General features: G+C 35.0%; 1 protein-coding gene across 1 annotated transcript in view; it reads left to right on the forward strand.

Moving 5' to 3' along the window:
- INPP4B (inositol polyphosphate-4-phosphatase type II B) overlaps nucleotides 1-21,131 on the forward strand; it is a 399,964-nt gene that overhangs the window by 270,329 nt on the left and 108,504 nt on the right. The window contains 1 exon segment of the mRNA XM_043568210.1: nucleotides 8,783-8,986. Within this exon segment, the coding sequence (XP_043424145.1) occupies nucleotides 8,783-8,986 (204 nt within the window).

Here is a 21,131-nt window from a genome sequence, read left to right on the forward strand (position 1 = left end):
CCATGCATTACTTTAAGAATTTATGCCTGGAATTTCAAAGAATTATCTAAGTTAACAGAGTTTTGCATAATCTATGGAGGCAGCTAATAGCTTACAGTTTAAAATAAAGTATGATCCGCGAACTTAGCATAAAAAATAAATAGTCTCAATATTTAATATTAGAATATTTAGCTTAAAATATTTTGGGGTTTTATTGTTGTTTTAAGATTTTATCTGTAGGTAATCTAAACCCCCAATGTGGGACTCAAACTTATAACCCCAAGATCAAGAGTTGCATGCTCTATCCACTGAGCCAGCCAGGCACCCCTAAAACATTCTGTTTTTAAGATCAGGGTCTTGCACACTGTGGGTCAGAACATAAAACATTTCTCTATTATTAGTCCCCTTGTTTCTTTTGTTGAATCTGAACTGGTATGTTTAGAAAATAAGTCATTCAGTTGTCTCTGGAGCTCATTCATGTAGATAATTCAATAGGAATTATCTATGTTCATATGCATCAGGGAAAGTCCAAGCCCAATATGGGAGAGTTCTCTGTATTGACTAAGGAGGCTGTGTAGGGCTGAGGGAAGCCCATGCGTAGTATAGTAGAAGGCATTCAGTTGTTTTGTAATGAGATGGAATCTCTCCTGTTAGGTAACATGTAGCTTCTGGAGATGATAGCAATGGACACATTATCAGATCAATGTATGCTCAGAGTCTGGGGATGGAAGCAAAGGACAACAGAGAGATCCAACTGCATATTGAATCTCAGAGGAGCAATATTTGTAGATCCAAGGTCAATTCACATCATCTCTACTGTTAATGATAACCAAGACTAAGACTAAGTCTCACCAGCAAAATTCCATTCCTCTAAACATTTATTGGTGGAGAAAACAAACAAACACAATTTATGAAAAGTAAAAATATTTACTGAATTCATACTAATTACACTAGGTGCACAAAATGGAATAAGAAAGGTCTATTCTTGTTCTTCCCAAGAGATTCAAGGTTCTTGAGATAATGGTTATGATGCTATTGATGATGACAATAATAACTAACATTTATTGGAGGTTTAATAACTGTGAGTGAGACATTATTACAACATTTTACAAGTCCATGAGGTGGGCACTATTATTTTCAACATTTAATCTTTCTAATCCTATGAAATAGGTACTGTTGTTTTTTTAACATTTATTTATTACTGAGAGACAGAGAGACACAGAGTATGAGCAGGGGAGGGGTAGAGAGAGAGGGACACACAGAATCTGAAGCAGGCTCCGGGCTCTGAGCTGTCAGCACTGAGCCCAACGTGAGGCTCGAACTCACAAACTGTAAGATCATGACCTGAGCCGAAGTTGGTCGCCCAACCAACTGAGCCACCGAGGCGTCCCATGAAATAGGTTCTGTTAGTGTCCTTATTTTATAAAGTAGAGGAAACCGAGGTACAGAAATATATATAATGCACCCAAAATCACACAACTTGTGAGTCTAGCTCCATCTGTTGTGAGCTTAACCACTATTCAATATGGTCAAATGTTCCATGAGTTCCATGATGGACACTTGCGTATATGATTAAAGAAACAAGTAAAGAGGTCAGAGTGGGAATAGGAAAGATAAAACTGAAATTCTGTAAGAATAAGAATTTTCTAAAAATTTGTCATGTCCTAATATGCACAAGTGTAATTAAATTGTTCTATTTTTTTAATTATTAGTATGCCTTCTTATGGATGACTGGGTTTGTTCCTTGCATATTAATTCATGAAAATAATAAAGAAATTATTTAATCTTATGATATAGGGTCATAAGAAAAGGAAAACTGAGTTTATATGAATAATTTTAACAGAGAAGACAAAGGATAGGCCAAATTTTTAACGTAAGATCTGAAAGGTTAATAATAGAGTGGGTTAAAATGTATTTTCCTTTTTGCTAGACTGAAAGTATGCAATACTATGAAAAATAAAAGGGAGAAAAAAGTAATGTGACTAAATTTGAACTGAAAAAATAAGGACTTAAGGGATATAGGTATCCATCTCTCACAGCTTAGATATATGTGTGACATCAACTTTAAATGCTCATCACATTCTCTATCCATAGAGATAGAGAGATCTTGTGTAGAAAATCATTATTATTCTTGCTCATCAAAACACAATATTGAGCACTTAATTGTGTGTGGTATTGTACTAATGCTGTATGACAAATGCTACATAGACACGGACCTTAACTTTTATAACCTAAAATTTAAAAGAATGGGGTGTTTCACATTATGAAAATTGCTAGATGGTAAAAAAACAACAACAAAAGGATTTTGTTGCTAATATTAGAGGCTATGCTCACAGTATATTTGAGAAAATCTCACAACTTCTAATTCCTAGTGTCCTTTAACATAATATACTGAAACATCCTGTGTATTCCAAAAGCAAAAAACAAAAAAACAAACAGCAGTAACAAAAACAACAAAAACATTTCAGTCTAACATTTAACTCAGGGTACTCTTAGAAATGTTCTGGTTGTTTTGTTTTGTTTTCTTAATTTTGTTTTAATGACAATACCAGGAAGCCAGTATACTAAGAAGTTGAAGATATAAATAATATATTGATTATGTTGATTACTTAGATACTGAGAAGGAATTTTTACTTTTATTTACTTCAGTCACTCCTAGATCTATCTCAGTTCCAAACTAAACAGAACTTAATGAGTAGAGGTTCTTTGCTTTGCTTTTTTTTTATAGTTAGTGAAAGTATACATGAATGTATATACAAGTATAAATGAAGATGAAATTTCATGATAGAACTCCTATTTCTTCTTCTTATACTCCTCGTTAAATGGTAAACATTTCATTGATGAGATAAGCATATACCAAGCAAACAATTAAGCAGGAATATATGACCCACAACCAGAAGAAAAATCAAGCAATAGAAACAGACCCAGAAATAATAGAGATGATGAAATTAGCAGATAAGGATCTTACAACAGCAATTATAAATATAGTCCATATATTTAGGGAAGCAGAGAAACACACAAACAGGATGAAGAGGAAAATGGAAGATTAAAAAAGAATAATACAGAAATAAGAAAAATATAAAATATAATTTTTTTTAATTTTTTTTCAACGTTTATTTATTTTTGGGACAGAGAGAGACAGAGCATGAACGGGGGAGGGGCAGAGAGAGAGGGAGACACAGAATCGGAAACAGGCTCCAGGCTCCGAGCCATCAGCCCAGAGCCTGATGCGGGGCTCGAACTCCCGGACCACGAGATCGTGACCTGGCTGAAGTCGGACGCTTAACCGACTGCGCCACCCAGGCGCCCCGAAAATGATGTATTCTTCACATAAAACTCAGGAACAATTGGATATCCATATGTAAAAAAAAAAAAAAACCTTTCCTTATCTTTACCTCACATATCTATAAAAATTAATTCAAAATAGAGCATAAATCTTAATATACAAGCTAAAAGAAAGAAGCAAACAGACAAACTTCTAGAAGACAACATAGGAAAAATTTTTTGTCATCTTGGATTAGGCAAATATTTCTTGGAACACAAAAAGTATGAACCAATAAAACACGTGATATATAAGGCATCATCAAAATCAAAAACTTTCATTAAAGTTTTCAGGAGACATTCAGATGACATTATTAAAAAGTGAGAAGGCAAGTCTGGACTGAGAAAATATTTGTAAACTATGTATGTTACAAAGGAAATCATCAGAATACATAAAGTATTCTTATACTTTAATAATAAGACAAGTGGCTTAATTTAAAATGGGCAAAAAAATTGAAATGGTATTTCATCAGAGAAGATATATGGATGGCAAATGAACACACGTAAAGATGCTCATCATCATTTGTTTTTAGGGAAATACAGATTTAAACTAAAATGAGGTAATACTAACTACCCACTAGAATAGCTGAAATCAAAAAGGTTAAGCATACGAGGAGTTGGGGAGGATATGAAATGACTGGAACATTCATATATTACTTACATAATTACTTGCACACTTTGAAAAACAGTTCAGCAGTGTCTCATAATGTTTATATAAATATATATAATAAATATAAATGTGTGTTTATATATATGTTTATATATACATTTGTTTATATATGTATATGATCTAGCCATTTCACTCCTGGTTATTCACCCAAGAGAAAGTCTCTTTTGTAAGTTGGAAGGTCGTTGAGTGAGGAAGGACTGGAGACATGCTTTGTGAAGATGATCCTCATAGAATAGAGAAGCTGAGCTAGACAGTGGATTTGAATTATTGGACATTATTGGGCATTACAAAATGTCAGCATTCCTCTTGGGGGAGCTTGCTAAAAATACAAATTCTGACTCAGCTGCTGGGCTGGGACTCAGATGTCTACATTTTAATATTAGTGACCTTGAAGAACATCCCATAAAACAAAGCATTAGCTTAGGAAAAATAAATCAATCAGTAAGGAGACTATGGAAAGTATCCACATGGAATGCAGAAAGGATCTTAACTGGGACTAGCTGTGGACATAATCTTTGAAATTACTGAAAAAGTATAACTTGTAGAAATTAATGACTAATCTAGAAGATGAATATTGCTGAAGATGATCCAGGCATTTGGGCGCTGAGTTGCTGCATAATGATGACACCACACAGTTTGAAAAGCTGGGAAGAACACATTTATTGAAAACACTTGAGATCAGGCTGTGACTTCTAACCTTGAAAGACTTTCAGGTGGAAACAGGTGACAGTACTGGTTCAAGAGGTGGATAGAGATGGATTTTAGAGACTGTGGCATAAAGAGAGTAGTTAAAGCTATGGGGAAATGTGTTATATATCTAATGGGGAAAAATGCTTTCAAGAAAGTGGTTTAAGGTCCCTTAGGATTTGTTTACCGTATTTTGAGTGAGTCTGGGATGTTGAGTCAACAAAGGAAACTGAAAAGATCATTCAAGAAAGGGGAGCATAAATAGAAGAGTTCACAGTTTACAGTGAACTGCTATGAGGTTTCATAGATAAGCATTGTAATTTTGTGCAAACTGGAGAAAAGTTGTTATGTGATTTAGCCAAGGTCAAGTGCATAATTTGTATGATCTGCCCAGATGTCAAGTAACTCTCCTGAAGGTTCAGTGTTCTTTTCTTTAGGGAATGTAGAAAACATGCATATTTATGTACTAATTCCAGAGTATAGCACTATTGCCCTATGCAATCATTAAAGTATATCAAAATTTAAAAAATAAACAGACATTGTGGTGATAGTGTTGCAATATATTCAAAAATTGAATTCTTATACTGTACACATGAAACTAATATAATATTATATGTCGAGCATATCTAATTTTTTTTAACGTTTATTTATTTTTGAGAAGAGAGAGACAGAGCATGAGCAGGGGAGGAGAGAGAAAGAGGAAGACACGGAATCTGAAACAGGCTCCAGGCTCTGAGCTGTCTGACGCAGGGCTTGAACTCACGGATGCGAGATTATGACCTGAGCCGAACTCGGATGCTTAACGACTGAGCCACCCAGGCACCCCAAGCATATCTAAATAATAATCGAGCGATATTAGATAGGGACCATGCAGGTGATGAAAGTAAGAGAGGCTAGTTGGGTGCAAAATAATAGGGAATGGTAAGGTCGGGGGAAGAAAATAAACAGGATTCTTTTTTGTCATATACATGACTACTAAAATAATAATCACCTGTTTATGTCATTGGCTACTTCTGTCTTGCAGGTGGGGTTAGGCATCATTTTGAATTTTTTCATCGAAAAAAAGCTTTTAAATACTATGAGACTTTGCTTAATTTGTTGAGATCTCTAGTTAAAAAGGGTAGTTTTAAATAAACACATTCCTAACTATTCCTCTGCCCTTAATATTTAGGAACCTAGGAAATTCATCCCCAGAAGAAGTAATTTTACTGGTTTTATACTTGTAGATAATTCTGTGTGTTACTTTGAAGAACATTTGCATGAGAACATGAATTGGAAAAATGTCAGGAAGGCAAGAAAACATTTCATTTTTAAGATACCATTTCTTTTTTTTAATATCAAACAAATGAAATGATCCACCTTAGGTACAGAGTTTATACTTTTTTTGCTATATTATTAAACTGTTTTAAATAAATTGATTTGCCTACCCTTATGATAACATGTAGACAGCCTTTTTCCTTTCATTTAATGCAGTATGAGCAGAGTCAGAAAAGGAAAAAGGTTTTCAGTACTTTGAGTCAATAGGCAACTCCGCATCCTTCCCATGACTTTGAACTTCCGTAGTGTCATCTCTGTTGCAAGAACAGCAGCATACAGATGTACTGGAATTGAGTGATTACGTTAATCCCTTCAAGCTAATTTATTTTGAGTGTAAAACATCAGGATCTGCATTGGTCTACATTTACTAAGTAGTGCTAGTCAAGAAAATTTCCAGGTCATATGGATATATAATGGAATTTTGTCCATTTTCTATCAAAGTGCAATTCTCTGCAAAAGATCATGGCTATTCATAGAGTTTCCAGTCAGATGAATTTTCCAATATAGACACAAACTGTTTCTATAAGATTTTGTGTGTTCATTCAGCTACCCCCCCCCCCACCAAGAAAATTCTGGGTTGTAAAATTGCACGAATCTACTGTACTATCTTTCATGTCTTTGGTGATAAATCAACTCAAATGAGATTTGAATAAATGAAGTGGAATCTCTGTGCATGCATGCAATGGGAAGAAAATGATGGCAATTATAAGAACTTTAGATTTCATTGGGTGTGAATATATATTCAGCTACATAGTAATTAGGTGATGTTATGAAGACTGGAGCTGTAGTAGCAGGAATTCAAAGAAGGCAAGCTGTTTTGCTCTAAAAATAAGTCAAAAGAATTTATTGAATCTATCAATAGAGAAATAGTTTAGTTAAGCTGAATGGAAGTAAATTTGCATTTTTAAATATTTAAATTCACATTGATGGATCTATCCAGGCTCTATGAAAATTATGTAAATAACATGTTTCCCTATTTTGTTATAACTATATTGCCTTGTGTGAGTACTGTCTAGCTACATTTTTCATCAGTATTTTTTTTGTATTGTTCATTTTCATTTTAACACTTCATTGTGAACATCAATTAATGCTTCTTTTTATGCCTTTTCACTATAAGCTCCCTTTTCATTTTGTTTTCCTAAATTATTACCAAAATATTTTTCAATATTTTATTCTTGTGTATCCTTTTTTAAATGTTTCTTGTCTACTTACCTTCAAAGTGCTTTCAATACAACCAATAGATTAAAAGAGCATTTAAAAACATCAGTAAAGTTTAACAGTGAAGATAGTTACACTGACAATTGTAGACGTGATTAATTATAGGAGCAAGTAGATCTCCAAAGCTCTTGAGGAGCTTGGGGTTAAGGAAGAACGGGGGAAAGACAGAAGCATGCAGATGATGGTGGGTTGATAGGTGGGGTGGAGTATGGGGAAAAGCTACTGAATTTGTTAGAAAACTACGGCTCTGTTCCCTTTGTGTTACTGGTAAGCAGTCTGTTCTAGGACAGGACACCACTCTTCCTTTTTAGTTTCTTTACCTGGTTAATGAGAGGTCTGACTTTAAGGTCTTATGCAACTGTAGAATTTCATGATCTATTGCAAAGACTTAACTATGTAGTCCTATTAGCATATGTAGTCTTATTAACGTAGTCTTATTAGGCAATTGTTTTGCATGGGGTTTAACTGGTTTTCTTTAATTGCTGACACAACAGGGGTTTTTAAGGGATAATTTAGTAACCGTTTGTTAGATATGGCACTGTTGAATTCATATTGAGAATACGCCAGTAAATGATTACCTTGAGTTACAGTGATGGTGAAGTCAGCATTACATCCAAGTGTCTCATGAAATGGTGATATCAACTATTATTCAAAATAATGCTATGATTTAAAGGGCTTCTTAACAGATTACAATATGTGATTGTGTTAGCAATATGAGTCAATGTTCGAGTTACTACTCTATTCTGAATGAATAGATTGTTAGACCACATGCATGTTAAGTGTAGTATAATACAGAAGATCAATTACTACATCATCCAGTATAGTACAGGGTGAAGCTATTAAACATTTCATCAGGAAATTGCAAAGTACTGTTGTAAAATTCTTTATTGTTGGGAAGCTGTCATTTCTATAGTACTTACTAGGTATTTACCACCAGCTTGTAAAATCTACCATAGCAAGTTTCACAGCAGCCTCATTAACATTGAGCATTAGTGAAACCATTTGGTGGAGGAGACAGTTTAGGGGGTGATGAAAAGGAAGAAAAGTCAAATATTTTCATGGGAAAACTGCCTATACCATCTCTACTATTGAAATCTACTCAGGATGCTAAAAAGAAAAAAAAAGGTTTCCTGCCTCTATTTTTAAAGATACATATTCCTTTCTTTAGACTTTCACTCTGTTTAAACTATAGAATATACATAGTCTGATCACATTTTCTTTTAAGGTGCATTTGGAATTACTTGAAAGGTGCAGCAGGTAGACAGTGTTCAAATGATTATCTCTAGTGAAATTCATCTTCAAAGATAGAATTTAGAATTAAAAGAGAGGGGGCTGAGGAGACAGCTGGTGTTTATAGTACCCACAGAACCTCAGCATTAACTTTTAGAACAGGAGGACTCAAGACCTTGGCATCATCCCAAAACTCAACTATTTTCATTGATTGGTATGAATCATTTTCTCTCTCTGTCGCCTGTACTTTTTCCACCATGCACACCACTTATGTGCCAACAAATCTGCGGTTGACCTTTTCGTAGCTCTATGCTGAGATGCCTACCATGGTGTTTCTAATCCTTGTCAATTTCTTTCCAGACAGAGCTTTTTGTACATGCCTTCAAGGATCAGTTGGTAAGAAGTGCTCTTTTAGCCCTCTACACTGCCAGGCCAGGAGGTGTCCTTAAGAAACCACCCTCTCCTAAGAACAGCACAGAGGAGAGCTGTCCCCAGGACCCACCCCCACCGATGAGAAGGCAGGACTCCATACCACATCATTCAGACTATGATGAGGAAGAGTGGGTAAGTCTCTTGCACATCGCTTGCCTCCTGATGTTTAGTCCTGAGAAGTCAAGCAAGAAAGATCAGAAATCTCTCCTCTTCATCAAAACAAGTTGGAAAGCAGTCCTAATACAGATTGTGGATAAATAGGCAACATTTTTCCTTGGGGAAAAATTATAAATGGAAGTCTTATTCCTGATCACATTTATTTGGCATAAAAATTTACAGTTACATAATACATAAATATATATATATATTTATATATATATTACATATTTACATATATATATATATATATATATATATATATATATATATATATAAACCAAGATGTCATTAAAGCAAAGATGCCACAATTACATGACCTATCATACTTTTCTGTATTTATTGCCAAGGTAATATGAACTATTAAAATTGTGTTTTTTAGAAAAAGAGTAAAAAATCACTTATAATCCACTACTTCTTGCAAATATTTTCTTACTGCAATCTGGTGTTTTAGTTCTGGACGAACTTCAAAAGACATTCATTCGCGTTTACATAGCAGTAGGCATAGAGATCTCTTAAATCCTTCTTGTTCATGATTATATTATTTAAAAAAAATATGTTGTCCAGGTGCTCTGAAATTGGCAAAAGGATGGCCACATAAAAGCATCTGAAAAAATAGCTAGTATAGGCAAAAAAAAAAAAAAGCTAACATGATAATAGAAACTCTAGTTGGACAGAATAAGAGAAACATGAAGGTGCTGGCTAAAGGGGAGCAGTGTTATTCCTGAATTAATACATATTAATTATCCAAGAACAAAGTATGTGCATATCACACACACAGAAGAAAGCTCTTCACTGTATCATAAGTTCAACCAAGAAAATAATATGCTAGCCATGTTAGATGTTAAACAGTTAATGATTACTTTTCCTGCCATCCTAGAATTTAAGAGCGTTTGGGGAGTATATTATTTGAAAGACCCAGGTCTCTCAAAAAAAATTGCTGTCTGAAGGGCTGTGAAAGTGATGGCTGTTCTATCTTTTGATAAAACTTCTATCACAGGAAAGACAGAGCTGGGTTCCTAGAAGTAAATGCTGAATAAGTATTTGTTGCTGCTGATTAAGATTGCGCTTCTCCCACTGAGAAGTTTTCAGAAGAGCAAATCTAACATTTCTCCTTTTTACCTTCACCTTCTTCTTCAATTTATTCACAGCTCCAAGGCGTATGTACCTCTTAACCTCTCTGAAGTTCAATTTTCTCAACTGTAAAGTGAAAATAACAGTACTTGTTCTGTTTAGCTCCTTGGGTGGTCATGAGATAAATGATTTACCTGTGCAATAATGCCCCATTATGTGGGAAGGCCTGGAAATGCATTGTATTACTTTAGTATTGTTGTTATATGTTTTCTTTTTTAAGATGTATAAATTATATAATCTTATTATGGAGATTAATACTATCTCTTAAAGTAAATGGGGAAACTGGATCTATCATAAAATGTGTGTTGTAAATTTTAAAGAGTTTGAGTAAATATAGAAAAGAACTTGTATTTTATTGAATTAAACATATGATGGCAACCTTATGACAAATAGGTACCATTTTTATATTATGTCAAGTAAAAATTTTGAAGTTGGGTATCTTCTGTTTTTATAATTTTCACCTTGCTTTGTTATGCAAATTCTCCTCCACACCTTGCCATTCTCCTGCTGTTGGAAAGTGTCCCTCTCCATCCCTCCCTCCTTATGTCCTTTTCTTTAGATAATTTTTGATACCTTCTATATTGTAGGTGTGTGTGATTTATTATTAGTGGTTCACTTGTTTTGTTATAAAGATGGTGAAAATTGAGCATGTTTATATTCCAAAAGCCATTTGAGAAGCAGATAGGTGATGAATGGTAGAGTGAGGTTTTTTCTCCATAAAGAAGAGACTCAATTCTAGCATACAGGTGGAAGGCACTCCTGGGCAGAAATGGGCTCTTCTGCTGAGACTATGAGGAGAATATAAGAATCAGTTTCACTTTTTTGAGGGTAGGTGAGGCTGGATGGCTTCTTTTTTGTTTGCTTAAAATATTTTTCTAGCTATATTGAGATATAACCAACGTATAATATTGTATTAGTTGAGTTCAGATAATGAGTTGAGAAATAATTACCATACTAAATTAGTTAATATATAAGATTTTTTTTGTTGATGAGAACTTTTAATATCTACTCTCTTACAACTTAAAATGTACAATACTGTGTTGTTAACTATAGTCACCATGCTGTGCATTACATCCCCATGACTTACTATCTTATAACTGGAAGTTTTTGTACCTTTTGACCCCTTTTACCTATTTGCCCTACCACCCCGAACCCTCACCTCTGGCAACCACCAACCTGTTGTCTGTTTCTGTGAGTTTGTTGTTTGTTTGTTTTTAGATTCCACATATAAAAGAGTTCACACAGTATTTGCCTTTCTCCATCTGACTTATGTCACTGAGTTTAATGCCTTCAGGGTCCATCCATGTTGTTGCAAATGGCAGGATTTCCCTCTTTTTGTGGCTGAATGATATTTCGTATATTTACCACATTTTCTTTGTCCATTCATCTGCCAGTGGACACTTAGGTTGTTTCCATATCTTGGTTATTGTAAATAATGCTTCAGTGAATGTGCAGGTACTGATACCTCTTTGAGATTGTGATTTCATTTCCTTCGGGTATATCCATCCTCAGAAATGGAATTGCTGGATCATATGGTTGTTCTAGTTTTAGTTTATTGAGGAACCTCCATATTGTTTTTCAGTGGCTGCACCAATTTACACTCCCACCACACCACCCAGGGTTCTCTTTCCTACACATCCACACCAGCATTTGTTATCTCTTATCTTTTTGATGATAACCATTCTAACAAGTATGAGGTGATATGTCATTGTGGTTCCCTGATGATTAGTGATATGGAGCACCTTGTCACATACCTGTTGGCTATTGTGCGTCTTCTTTGGAAAGATGTTTATTCAGTTCCTCTGGCCACTTTTTAATTTTTTTTTTCTGTTGAGTTGTATGAGTTCTTTATATTGTTTGGATATTAATGTGGGTGCTTTATTTTATCCTTAAAGTAGAATCTTGTACAAAGAGAAGGGGAGGAAGAGGATAGGATGAGGAAATGGGTAAAAGTTTCAAATTGGCACCCCAAAGTCAATGGGTAGAGGTGCTTACTAGCAACACTTAGAAAAATTAGGAAGAATTCCAATCCTTGCTATGGGCCATTCAGGGTTGCATTAGACATCCGTATGGTTGTTGGCTTATCCTTTATTATTCTTTTTGGAATACTTTAGTCTCTTGACACTAGGAAAAAGTCTTACTGATTTTTTTTCTTCCAGTTTATGTGGACGTGTCTTCTCAGTTTCTTGGGTGTTTTGGTTTCCTTCACAGACAAAAGGGTAGGATAATAATAAATATCTGTATCTCTCTATCTCTTTTCATATAATTTCTGAATTTCTTCCAGAACACACTGTTGCTAGAAAGTATATGAATACTTTGTCTAAATTTACCACAATTATGAGGAAAATCTTTCCCACTCAGAAAAGTTGCTTCTCTCTCCTCCTAATGTAATTTACCACTATTTGCAAGTGTAACCAAGTTTGGTTGTTATATAACATTCTGATTGATTTTCCATAGCAATTACTTCCTATTGAGAAGATACCTTTGTTAAAAGATAGAAATCCCTTATTTAAAAAATAATTACCCAAGTCGTAGCCATTTAACATTCTTTTCAAAGTTTTATATAAATTTGAAAAGATGAGGGGTGCCTGGGTTGCTCTGTCAGTTAAGCATCAGACTCTTGATTTCAGCTCAGCTTATGATATGGTTGGTGAAATCAAGCCTTGCATCAGGCTCTGTGCTGACAGAGCAGAGACTGTTTGGGATTCTCTTTCTCCTCTCTCTCTGCCCCTCCCCTGCTTGCTCTCAAGCATGTTCTCATTTTCTCAAAAGAAATAAATAAAGATCGATAAGATAAGATAAGATAAGATAAGATAAGATAAGATAAAAATTGAAAAGATGAGTAAATCCAAACAAATGTAGCTAAATGAAAATGCCTTTAGACATTGTGCTATTAAATGAATTAGAATCAAAACTTTGTGTACCATTTTTCTTAGTTAATTGTTAGAAAAGTTTCAGCACTAATCACAAGTCTAATAAACTTACTGAAATAATTCAGTGTTTTATATTAATTTAGTTAGGGTTCTGTGGTATATGAAGGTATTCTCTGGTCACTTAGGTTGGTTTAGGTTTGCACATAAGATTACAGTACCTCCATTTTTTAAAAAGCATTTTATTTAATGTCTTATAATGACTAGTTTTAACAATTAACTTGAACAGCTGCATTTAGCATCTTATAAAAAATATTGGAAACTAAATATATACTAGTAAATTACTCTTGAATTCTACTCTGTTGGTACATGTAAAAACCTTTCTTTTTGAGGTTAGAAGAGAGAATATTAATTCTAAGTCAGCAGTTCTCTTTTCAACCTGTTTTATTGGCAAAATTAATGACATATGAATCTGGATAATAATTATCTAGTCAATATGGAAGAGATTGAAACTAAAATGATCATGGACCAAAAAAAGTGTCTGTTATTTGCTGAATTGTACTTATTAAATGATTGAGTGCTTTAAAGATTTATTTTCCTGAAAAATTAGTAAACAATTAAATCCAAAGGAATGTTGGGATTTTATGGCAATCTGTGCAAAGAAATAGACTAATATGACATTCTTCATTTTTTCAGCTGGTAAAAATGACATATTGCTTTTCTTTCTCTTTATCTCTACAACAGATGCTTCTAGCAGCTGGGATTCCAAGATTAGTTTGTCCAAAATATGAAAGCATGTCATCCAACTAAAGTATTAAGTTGACCCAGTTTTTGTGGCTTCCAGTAATTATACTATTCTCTAGAACAGTGTGATTTAACTTCAACATTACTACACTGATGGGTTCAGGGCTAAATCTGTCTACCCTCATTCAAAAATTGTTAAAAACAAAATAAACTTCTGATCATTTATATTATGTTTCATTCCAGCAAAGAGCAGAAGTAAGAAAACTATTCTTATTACTTAGCCAGATCCCAAACCCATTTTTTAATTGAACTAAATTTCTATATCAGGCAACTTTTCAGCATCCAAATTACCCAGCTAATTCCCTTCTTCATGTTGTAAATGTAAATCAAATTTTAAATTTTCAGTCCATGCTTAAACTAGGGAAACATTTGTTATGCCTTCTATGGTAAAATATGTTTATGTCACATGAGCACAGATGATCCACACTTATCTATAATACATTTTCAATAATGTTATAGATTATAGAAGCAGTAGCATAAATTTACAGTAATATTTATGTTGGACATAGTGTTAATAAATTCCATATATAACCTGAAAAAAATTGTGGTTCTCTGTAGCTCAGTATTCCCAAAGATTGCATTTTGGAATGAGATTTACATAAACCACTTTCTGGTATGTTCTTTACCACCATCTCACAGTCTATTTTGTACTACAACTTTCTCAAATGATGTCTGGATCAAATATGAATGCTTAAGCCTGACAAGAGTATTGATAGAGCTATTTATATTGCCATAATTAGTAACTGTAAGCATACATAGTTGCAAAATATTACTATTGAGGACAAAACACACTTATCCAGCAAAATACCCCCACAAGCAATCTGCAGTGATCTGTATTCTCAACTTCACTTGCCATCTTCTGTCTCCAACGTAGACCTTATCTCTAGGAAAAACAGTTCAGTCTGTGCATAATGCAGAGGTACCTATGCAAATTAATAATTCAAAAGATACTCTGTTCAGTTCTCTGGCTGGCTAGAATTATTTTATGTGAAACCACTAACCTGATCTTGATAAGAAGGAAATAAATCTCGTTCTTCAGAGGTAATTAATTCTTATAGACAACTCGACCACTAATTTAACTTTCCTAAAGCAGTACCTTATAACTTAGTTACCTGAATGAATAAAATCCCCACTAAAGTATGGCCGTTTATTTCAAAATTTTATGTTATAGGTAGATGGATATAAAATATGCTTTTAACTCCAAAACATTTTGTGTAATAAAGCATTATTCTTGCATCTCGTGATCATACAGCCTCATGAACACTGAATTATAATCATTTGTGTGTGTGTGTGTGTATATATATATATATAGAAATATATATATATTTCTTCATGTATTCATGGTCTTTATAATCTCCTAGGGGGCAAAGTCAGCTTCATGTTCACTGTTGTACCCCACAGTTAGCAGACCATCTGCACAGAAAAGGTGCTCATTACTTATTTGTAGAATATATTAATGACTTTGAAATTTGCCCTCAAATTATTCTTGTTTACCTTCTTATTTTGGAATATGGAATATTCAACTTTAACATAACTTTGCACTGTGTCAGGTACCTTTTCCCTACTAGAATTCATGAATTCTTCTGGGGATTCTGTGTCTCTCTTGTAGTCAAAAGTACCCAGCTGTATCCTTCTCTCCTTAGTGTATATTTCCCAGTGTCGTAATCAACTCAAGAGGTGACTGTACGAGTCAGCTTCCAATATCTCCAAACATATAAAGCAGTAAAATTCAAATTAGATACATAACATCAGAGATGACCAAATAACATGATGAAGAACATAAGAACATGATGAATTAAGACTTTCAGAAACTTCCGGAAACCCTGTGGTGGCAATTTTAATTTTATTTGATTATTCATGCACCAATTACAAAGGTCCTAGTTATACAGAAATAATTTTAGATGTTACTCAGCAAATATGAATTGGAAGTGACTAGTTTCCCCTTGTCCCAGCTTTTTCGTTTTCATCCCTAAATCACACATAATAGGGTTGGTTGTCTGCTTTTGTTAATCTTATAATGAGAAGGGGGCATTGGAAGTATCCACTCACACAATCAGAAAGGGCAGGCAAAGACAGGGAGAATTGGGCTAGTTGTTACCTATGTGGCAGCTGAAACGTGTTCTATCATCTGTTTTCTTGATGGATGGGAAACATTCCTGAACTTCTCCAGTCCATTTCACCCAGAAGAAATGTGCTTTGAATACTTATCCAATATGAAAGTCCACAAAAGGTGATTAAGCAAAGTTCATGACTGTCCATTAAAATGCACAAATGTTCTATTAAAGAAAAGAAACCCCAAAAGAGATCTTTATGTGCATGCATATTCATGAAATCCTGACAATTTCTAGATTTTCCCACATGAAGTTAATACATTCACCTTCAGCTCCCTATTTTATAGCACCTAATACAGTGTTTTATACTTACTCGTTCAATGTATTTTTCAGAGTTAATGTAGAAATAAATGAATAAATGGATTTGCTGAATCAGCAGTTCATCCTCCCACTCAAGCCAGTATTTTTAACAGAGATATTTTATTTTTATTAATGTAATGGCAATTTTCCTGTGTTTTTTTATACTGGATACCATCATCTCCCTTAGATACTTTATTGACTCTTAAAATGCCTGATTCAACATCAGATATTCTTATTTTTCCTGTATATAATGAATATGCAAATTTGTATACACATACCTTAGAGATTTGTGATTACATTCAAATCAATCACTCTTAAACTTTAGTAATTTTTTTTCCTGAGAGAGAGATGGGGAGGGGGGTAGAGGAAGAGGGAGAGAGAGAATCCCAAGCAGGCTTCATGCCCAGTCCCATATGGTGCTCGGACTCATGACCTTGAGATCGTGATCTGAGCCCAAATCAAGAGTCAGATGCTTAATCAACTGAGCCTCACAGGCAGCCCAAACTTTACTGTGTTCTAATGTAAATAGTGAGGCATTATTTTCTATGTACAAATTTTTGAATATCCATAATTTAATGAATAGTTAAAGAAATGAGGTATTTTTTAGGCAGACTAACTTGATATATCAGGGAACATTCTGTTAAACAAAATCAATCCTGGAAATTGATTATATGCAATGCACCAACTGATAATGTCATATAATTCAACTAGTTGTGTAGCTAATGGTGTGCAGATAACATCCAATTACCAATTTAAAATTAAGAGCTTTACTTAATCAGTGGATTTTTTGTTATTAAACAAATGCTTTATTTAATGTTTTCACCAAATTGAAAGCATTAGCATGATGTGACCTTTATTGTGGGGAACACAGCCAATCAGAGTATGAGCTTGGTTCTAACTTTAATTTGGAGATGTATGTCATAATACTTACTATAGTTGTATCCCTTTACTTGTAAGTCACAGGTTGTTTAGTCAATCAACAGATGTTAATTAAGTGTACAATAATGCTATCGGTTCTTGGGGGAGAGTAAATTAAGTAGAAAATATAGCTCCTGGCCTCAAAAGCCATATCATGTAATTCAAGTGAATGGCCAGCACTCATAAACTAAGAAGAGATATTGAAAGACATGGAATCTTTCCCAGAATGGAGGTGGTTGTGTGATACACATTAAACATGTTGAAAATATTCAGAGAGAAGTTATATGAAGGTTGGAGAAGATGAAAAAAATAATCTCTTCCTTCTTTCATTCCTTCTTCATTCACTCATTTATTCATTCTTTTATTTATCTATTACCTGATGACTCCTAGCACCTGAGAATAAAGGGACTAATAAATAATAGTCATTCCCCTCATAGAGTTTGCTAGAAAGAAAAAAAAAATGTTAAGCAGAGATAGAATAGAATGAACCATTCTTGGAGATGATGATACTTGAAAAGGTGAGAATCTGGATTGGTGGAAGATGAGAGAAAGCATTCCAAGCATAAAAAGCAGTATGTGTCAGGATAGAAATATTAGTTCCTCCAAGGTTTCCTTCATATCTTTGATGTTCAGCACTCAGCAAGCTTGTAGCAGATGCCCAGAAAATATATGTTGAGCTAATTAACAGCATGTTTCTAGGACAGCAAGGAGACTGACCTGGGGAAGTTTTCGTTTTGAAGATTAACGAGAAATAAGAAGAGATATGTAGGTCGACACAACTGCAGAAGTGCCTCCAGGCTGAAGAATGAATACTTGCTGCAGTACAAAGCCTGCTTTTGATCAGAGGACTGATGATATGAGCATGGTGATTGATGAGGGTGAATGTACACTCGTGTGTAAACCTGGCTGTATGATAGCTGATAGGATGGGTCTGGCCAAGAGCCAGACCAGGACAATATGGGGAGGTCAATACTACAGAATAGTAGCTGACTATCAGAATCTCACTTATATGACTATGGACTGAATTTCAGGGTGAGGTCAGTAGTGTGATGATCTGGAAACAAAGGTCAGGGATTTTTACATGACTAATTAGGTTAAGCTCAGTAGGAGAATCAATAGGAAGCAAAGGTTGGGTTATCTCGATTCTGATGGATATCACATGTCTGGCTATTCTTACAGGATATGATATGTGTGTTTATATGTGTATTTGTGCAGGTGTGTGTGTGTGTGTGTGTGTACTACCTACTGTGGGCCATACGTGTACCAGTTTGTGCCATAGAGTATTTTAAGTGCAACTCCTTTTTTACCCAACATTCTTAAAGTTAGGATTCAGAGAGGAGCTATCAAGCTCTTGAAAGAGCGAAGGTTTGCAGCAGTGTTGAGGAAAGAGGCCAGTTGAGTACAAATTACTCTCAGTTGACTCAAGGATACACTGAAGTTTCTCTTTGAAGATGTGATTGGCCTTATTAATTCACTGGCTGGTTCTAATCAAAGTACTCAAAAATTGGTAATGACAAGTGAGAAATTATGTGTAGAAATATAGACACAACAAAGCTACTTTGGACCCCATTTCAGTTCTGGGTTAGTCTTCACATTCTTGCTGATCAAAAATAGGTCCTAGAAAAACTGATCAGCTGCTAAGCATTGCTGATTTTTTAAATATATTTTTTAAAGTTTATTTATTTAGGGGCGCCTGGGTGGCTCAGTTGGTTAAGCGGCCAACTTTGGCTCAGGTCATGATCTCGTGGTCTGTGAGTTTGAGCCCCGCGTTGGGCTCAGTGCTGATAGCTCAGAGCCTGGAGCCTGTTTCAGATTCTGTGTCTCCCTCTCTCTGACCCTCCCCCGTTCATGCTCTGTCTCTCTCTGTCTCAAAAATAAATAAATGTTAAAAAAAATTTTTTTTAAATAGTTTATTTATTTATTTTTGATACAGAGAGAGAGCATGTATGTGCACGTAAATGGGGGAACGGCAGAGAGAGGGAGAGAGAAAGAATGCCAAGCAGGCTTCACACTGTCAGCACAAGAGCCTGACATGGGGCTCAAACTCAGAACCATGAGATCATTACCTAAGCTGAAATCAAGAGTTGGATGCTTAACCAACTGAGCCACACAGGTGCCCTCTATTTTTATATTTTTAAGTTAACTGCTGATCCAAAGGGGTCAAGAATTCTTTGGATGCCACCAAGCTCATAAATGTGTGACACGCTGAACAAACACCATTTTGCTCACTTTGCCAGGTGCAAAGTCTCACTAACTACTCACTAGTACATCCATTAAATTTGTGCACCTCTTGCCACTGGGCTTGGCCTCCATGTTAACTTAGGTCCTAAACCAGAAATAAATAAGGACCAAAATCAGCACCTGACTCAGAGTGGATTAAATATTGCTACTAGTTCCCCTGACTTTGTGCCCTCATTGCTGAGAAATAGTTTATAGCCACTCACTTTGACGAAGTTCAATTGTCTTAAGGCTCCATCAAGGTCAAGGACACCAGTTAGCCTCCATTTAATAAAGGTTAGACTGTAACCCACCAATTTTCCATTACTTACTTCATTCAACAGGAGACGTAACAGAATAATGACTGCTATTTCTGGGGGTGGGGGAAGGCCCAGCAATCTGTATTTATGTTTTGTTTTGTTTTGTTTTGTTTTGTTTTGTTTTGTTTTGTTTTGCTCTTTCTAGGTTTATTCATGTGTTTATTTAAGTAGGCTCTATGCCCAACATGCAGCTTGAACTCACAACTCCAAGGTGGAGTCACATGCTCTTCCATCTGAGCCAGCCAGGCACCCCAGCAATCTGTTTTTCTGACAGATTGTTGTTTTGCTTTTGGTTTGGTTTTGGTTCTGGTTCTGGTTCTGGTTCTGGTTTTGGTTTTGGTTTGAAACCCCCAAGTAGCTGAGGAGTTAAAGTAGGATCTAGAGTAGTATCTGTCTCCTGAAAAAGGGAGGTATGGAAGCACCATGTACTATAGCCACATTTCTATGCTTCCATTGTCTTCCCTTCACTAACCATCCTTTCCACTTCATGGAAGCAGTCTGAAAAAAAAAAAATTTAGTAGGGAAGAAAGTGATTTTAGTAGGGAAGAAAGTGGAGTAGGTAGGCCCCAGCCACACCAGCAATCTAAGCAAAGTGAAGCTCCTACATGGACTGTCCTCATGAAAATATCAGAATAAGAATGCATTTTGCTGATTATTTTCCTTCGTGTGAATGTTTTCACAGAGATACTATGGAAAATGTTTTTCTTTGGGGTGGGGGGGTGGGAATCAGATATTCAAGGTTTCCCTTCAAGAATATTGCATCCCCATTTTTAGCATTCTAATTTCAGAATAGTGATTTTTCTGAGAATAATTAATAATTATCTCCTAGGAATTGAATTATATTTTCTCCCTATACCCCATTCCTTGTTTTATATCCCGGTCACATGAGTGGTTTGATGTTGACACTGTCTTCTATTCATGTTAGCCACTTATGTCCATTGACCCAAGCTCATTGACCCTTTAACCAAGTGATTGTTCCATCTTTGATTGTATATTCCTCTTTATTTCAACTTAAAGACACATGTGACCAGCCTGTCCTTTTCAGCATCATCTCTTAGTGATTTGCCTTTGGACTCATTTTCAAGTCTTAGATAAGTGATGTCTAGTCTTACTCATGTAAAGTGACAGACACCTCTGCCTGGTCCTTCCTGTGGTTCCCTCTCTTGACCTTCCTATATCTAGCTTGTCCACAGAGTTTTAGTAATCTCACAAAGAATTCCTACTGTATACCACATTTCTGTGGGAAATCATAGGGGAAGAATCAAGTCTTTGAAATCAAATAGAATTTCTAATTTAGTTATTATATACCATTTTAATGTTGCATGTTATCCAACATCTCTTTCCTAAAGTCTCCTCATCTATAAAGATGAAGTCCATAATGTTGATCTAATGTGGTAGTTTGGAAGGTAAATTAGCTCATTTCATTATACTAGATGAAAATAAATAA

Source organism: Prionailurus bengalensis, chromosome B1, assembly GCF_016509475.1.
Source record: "Prionailurus bengalensis isolate Pbe53 chromosome B1, Fcat_Pben_1.1_paternal_pri, whole genome shotgun sequence".
NCBI lineage: Eukaryota > Metazoa > Chordata > Mammalia > Carnivora > Felidae > Prionailurus > Prionailurus bengalensis.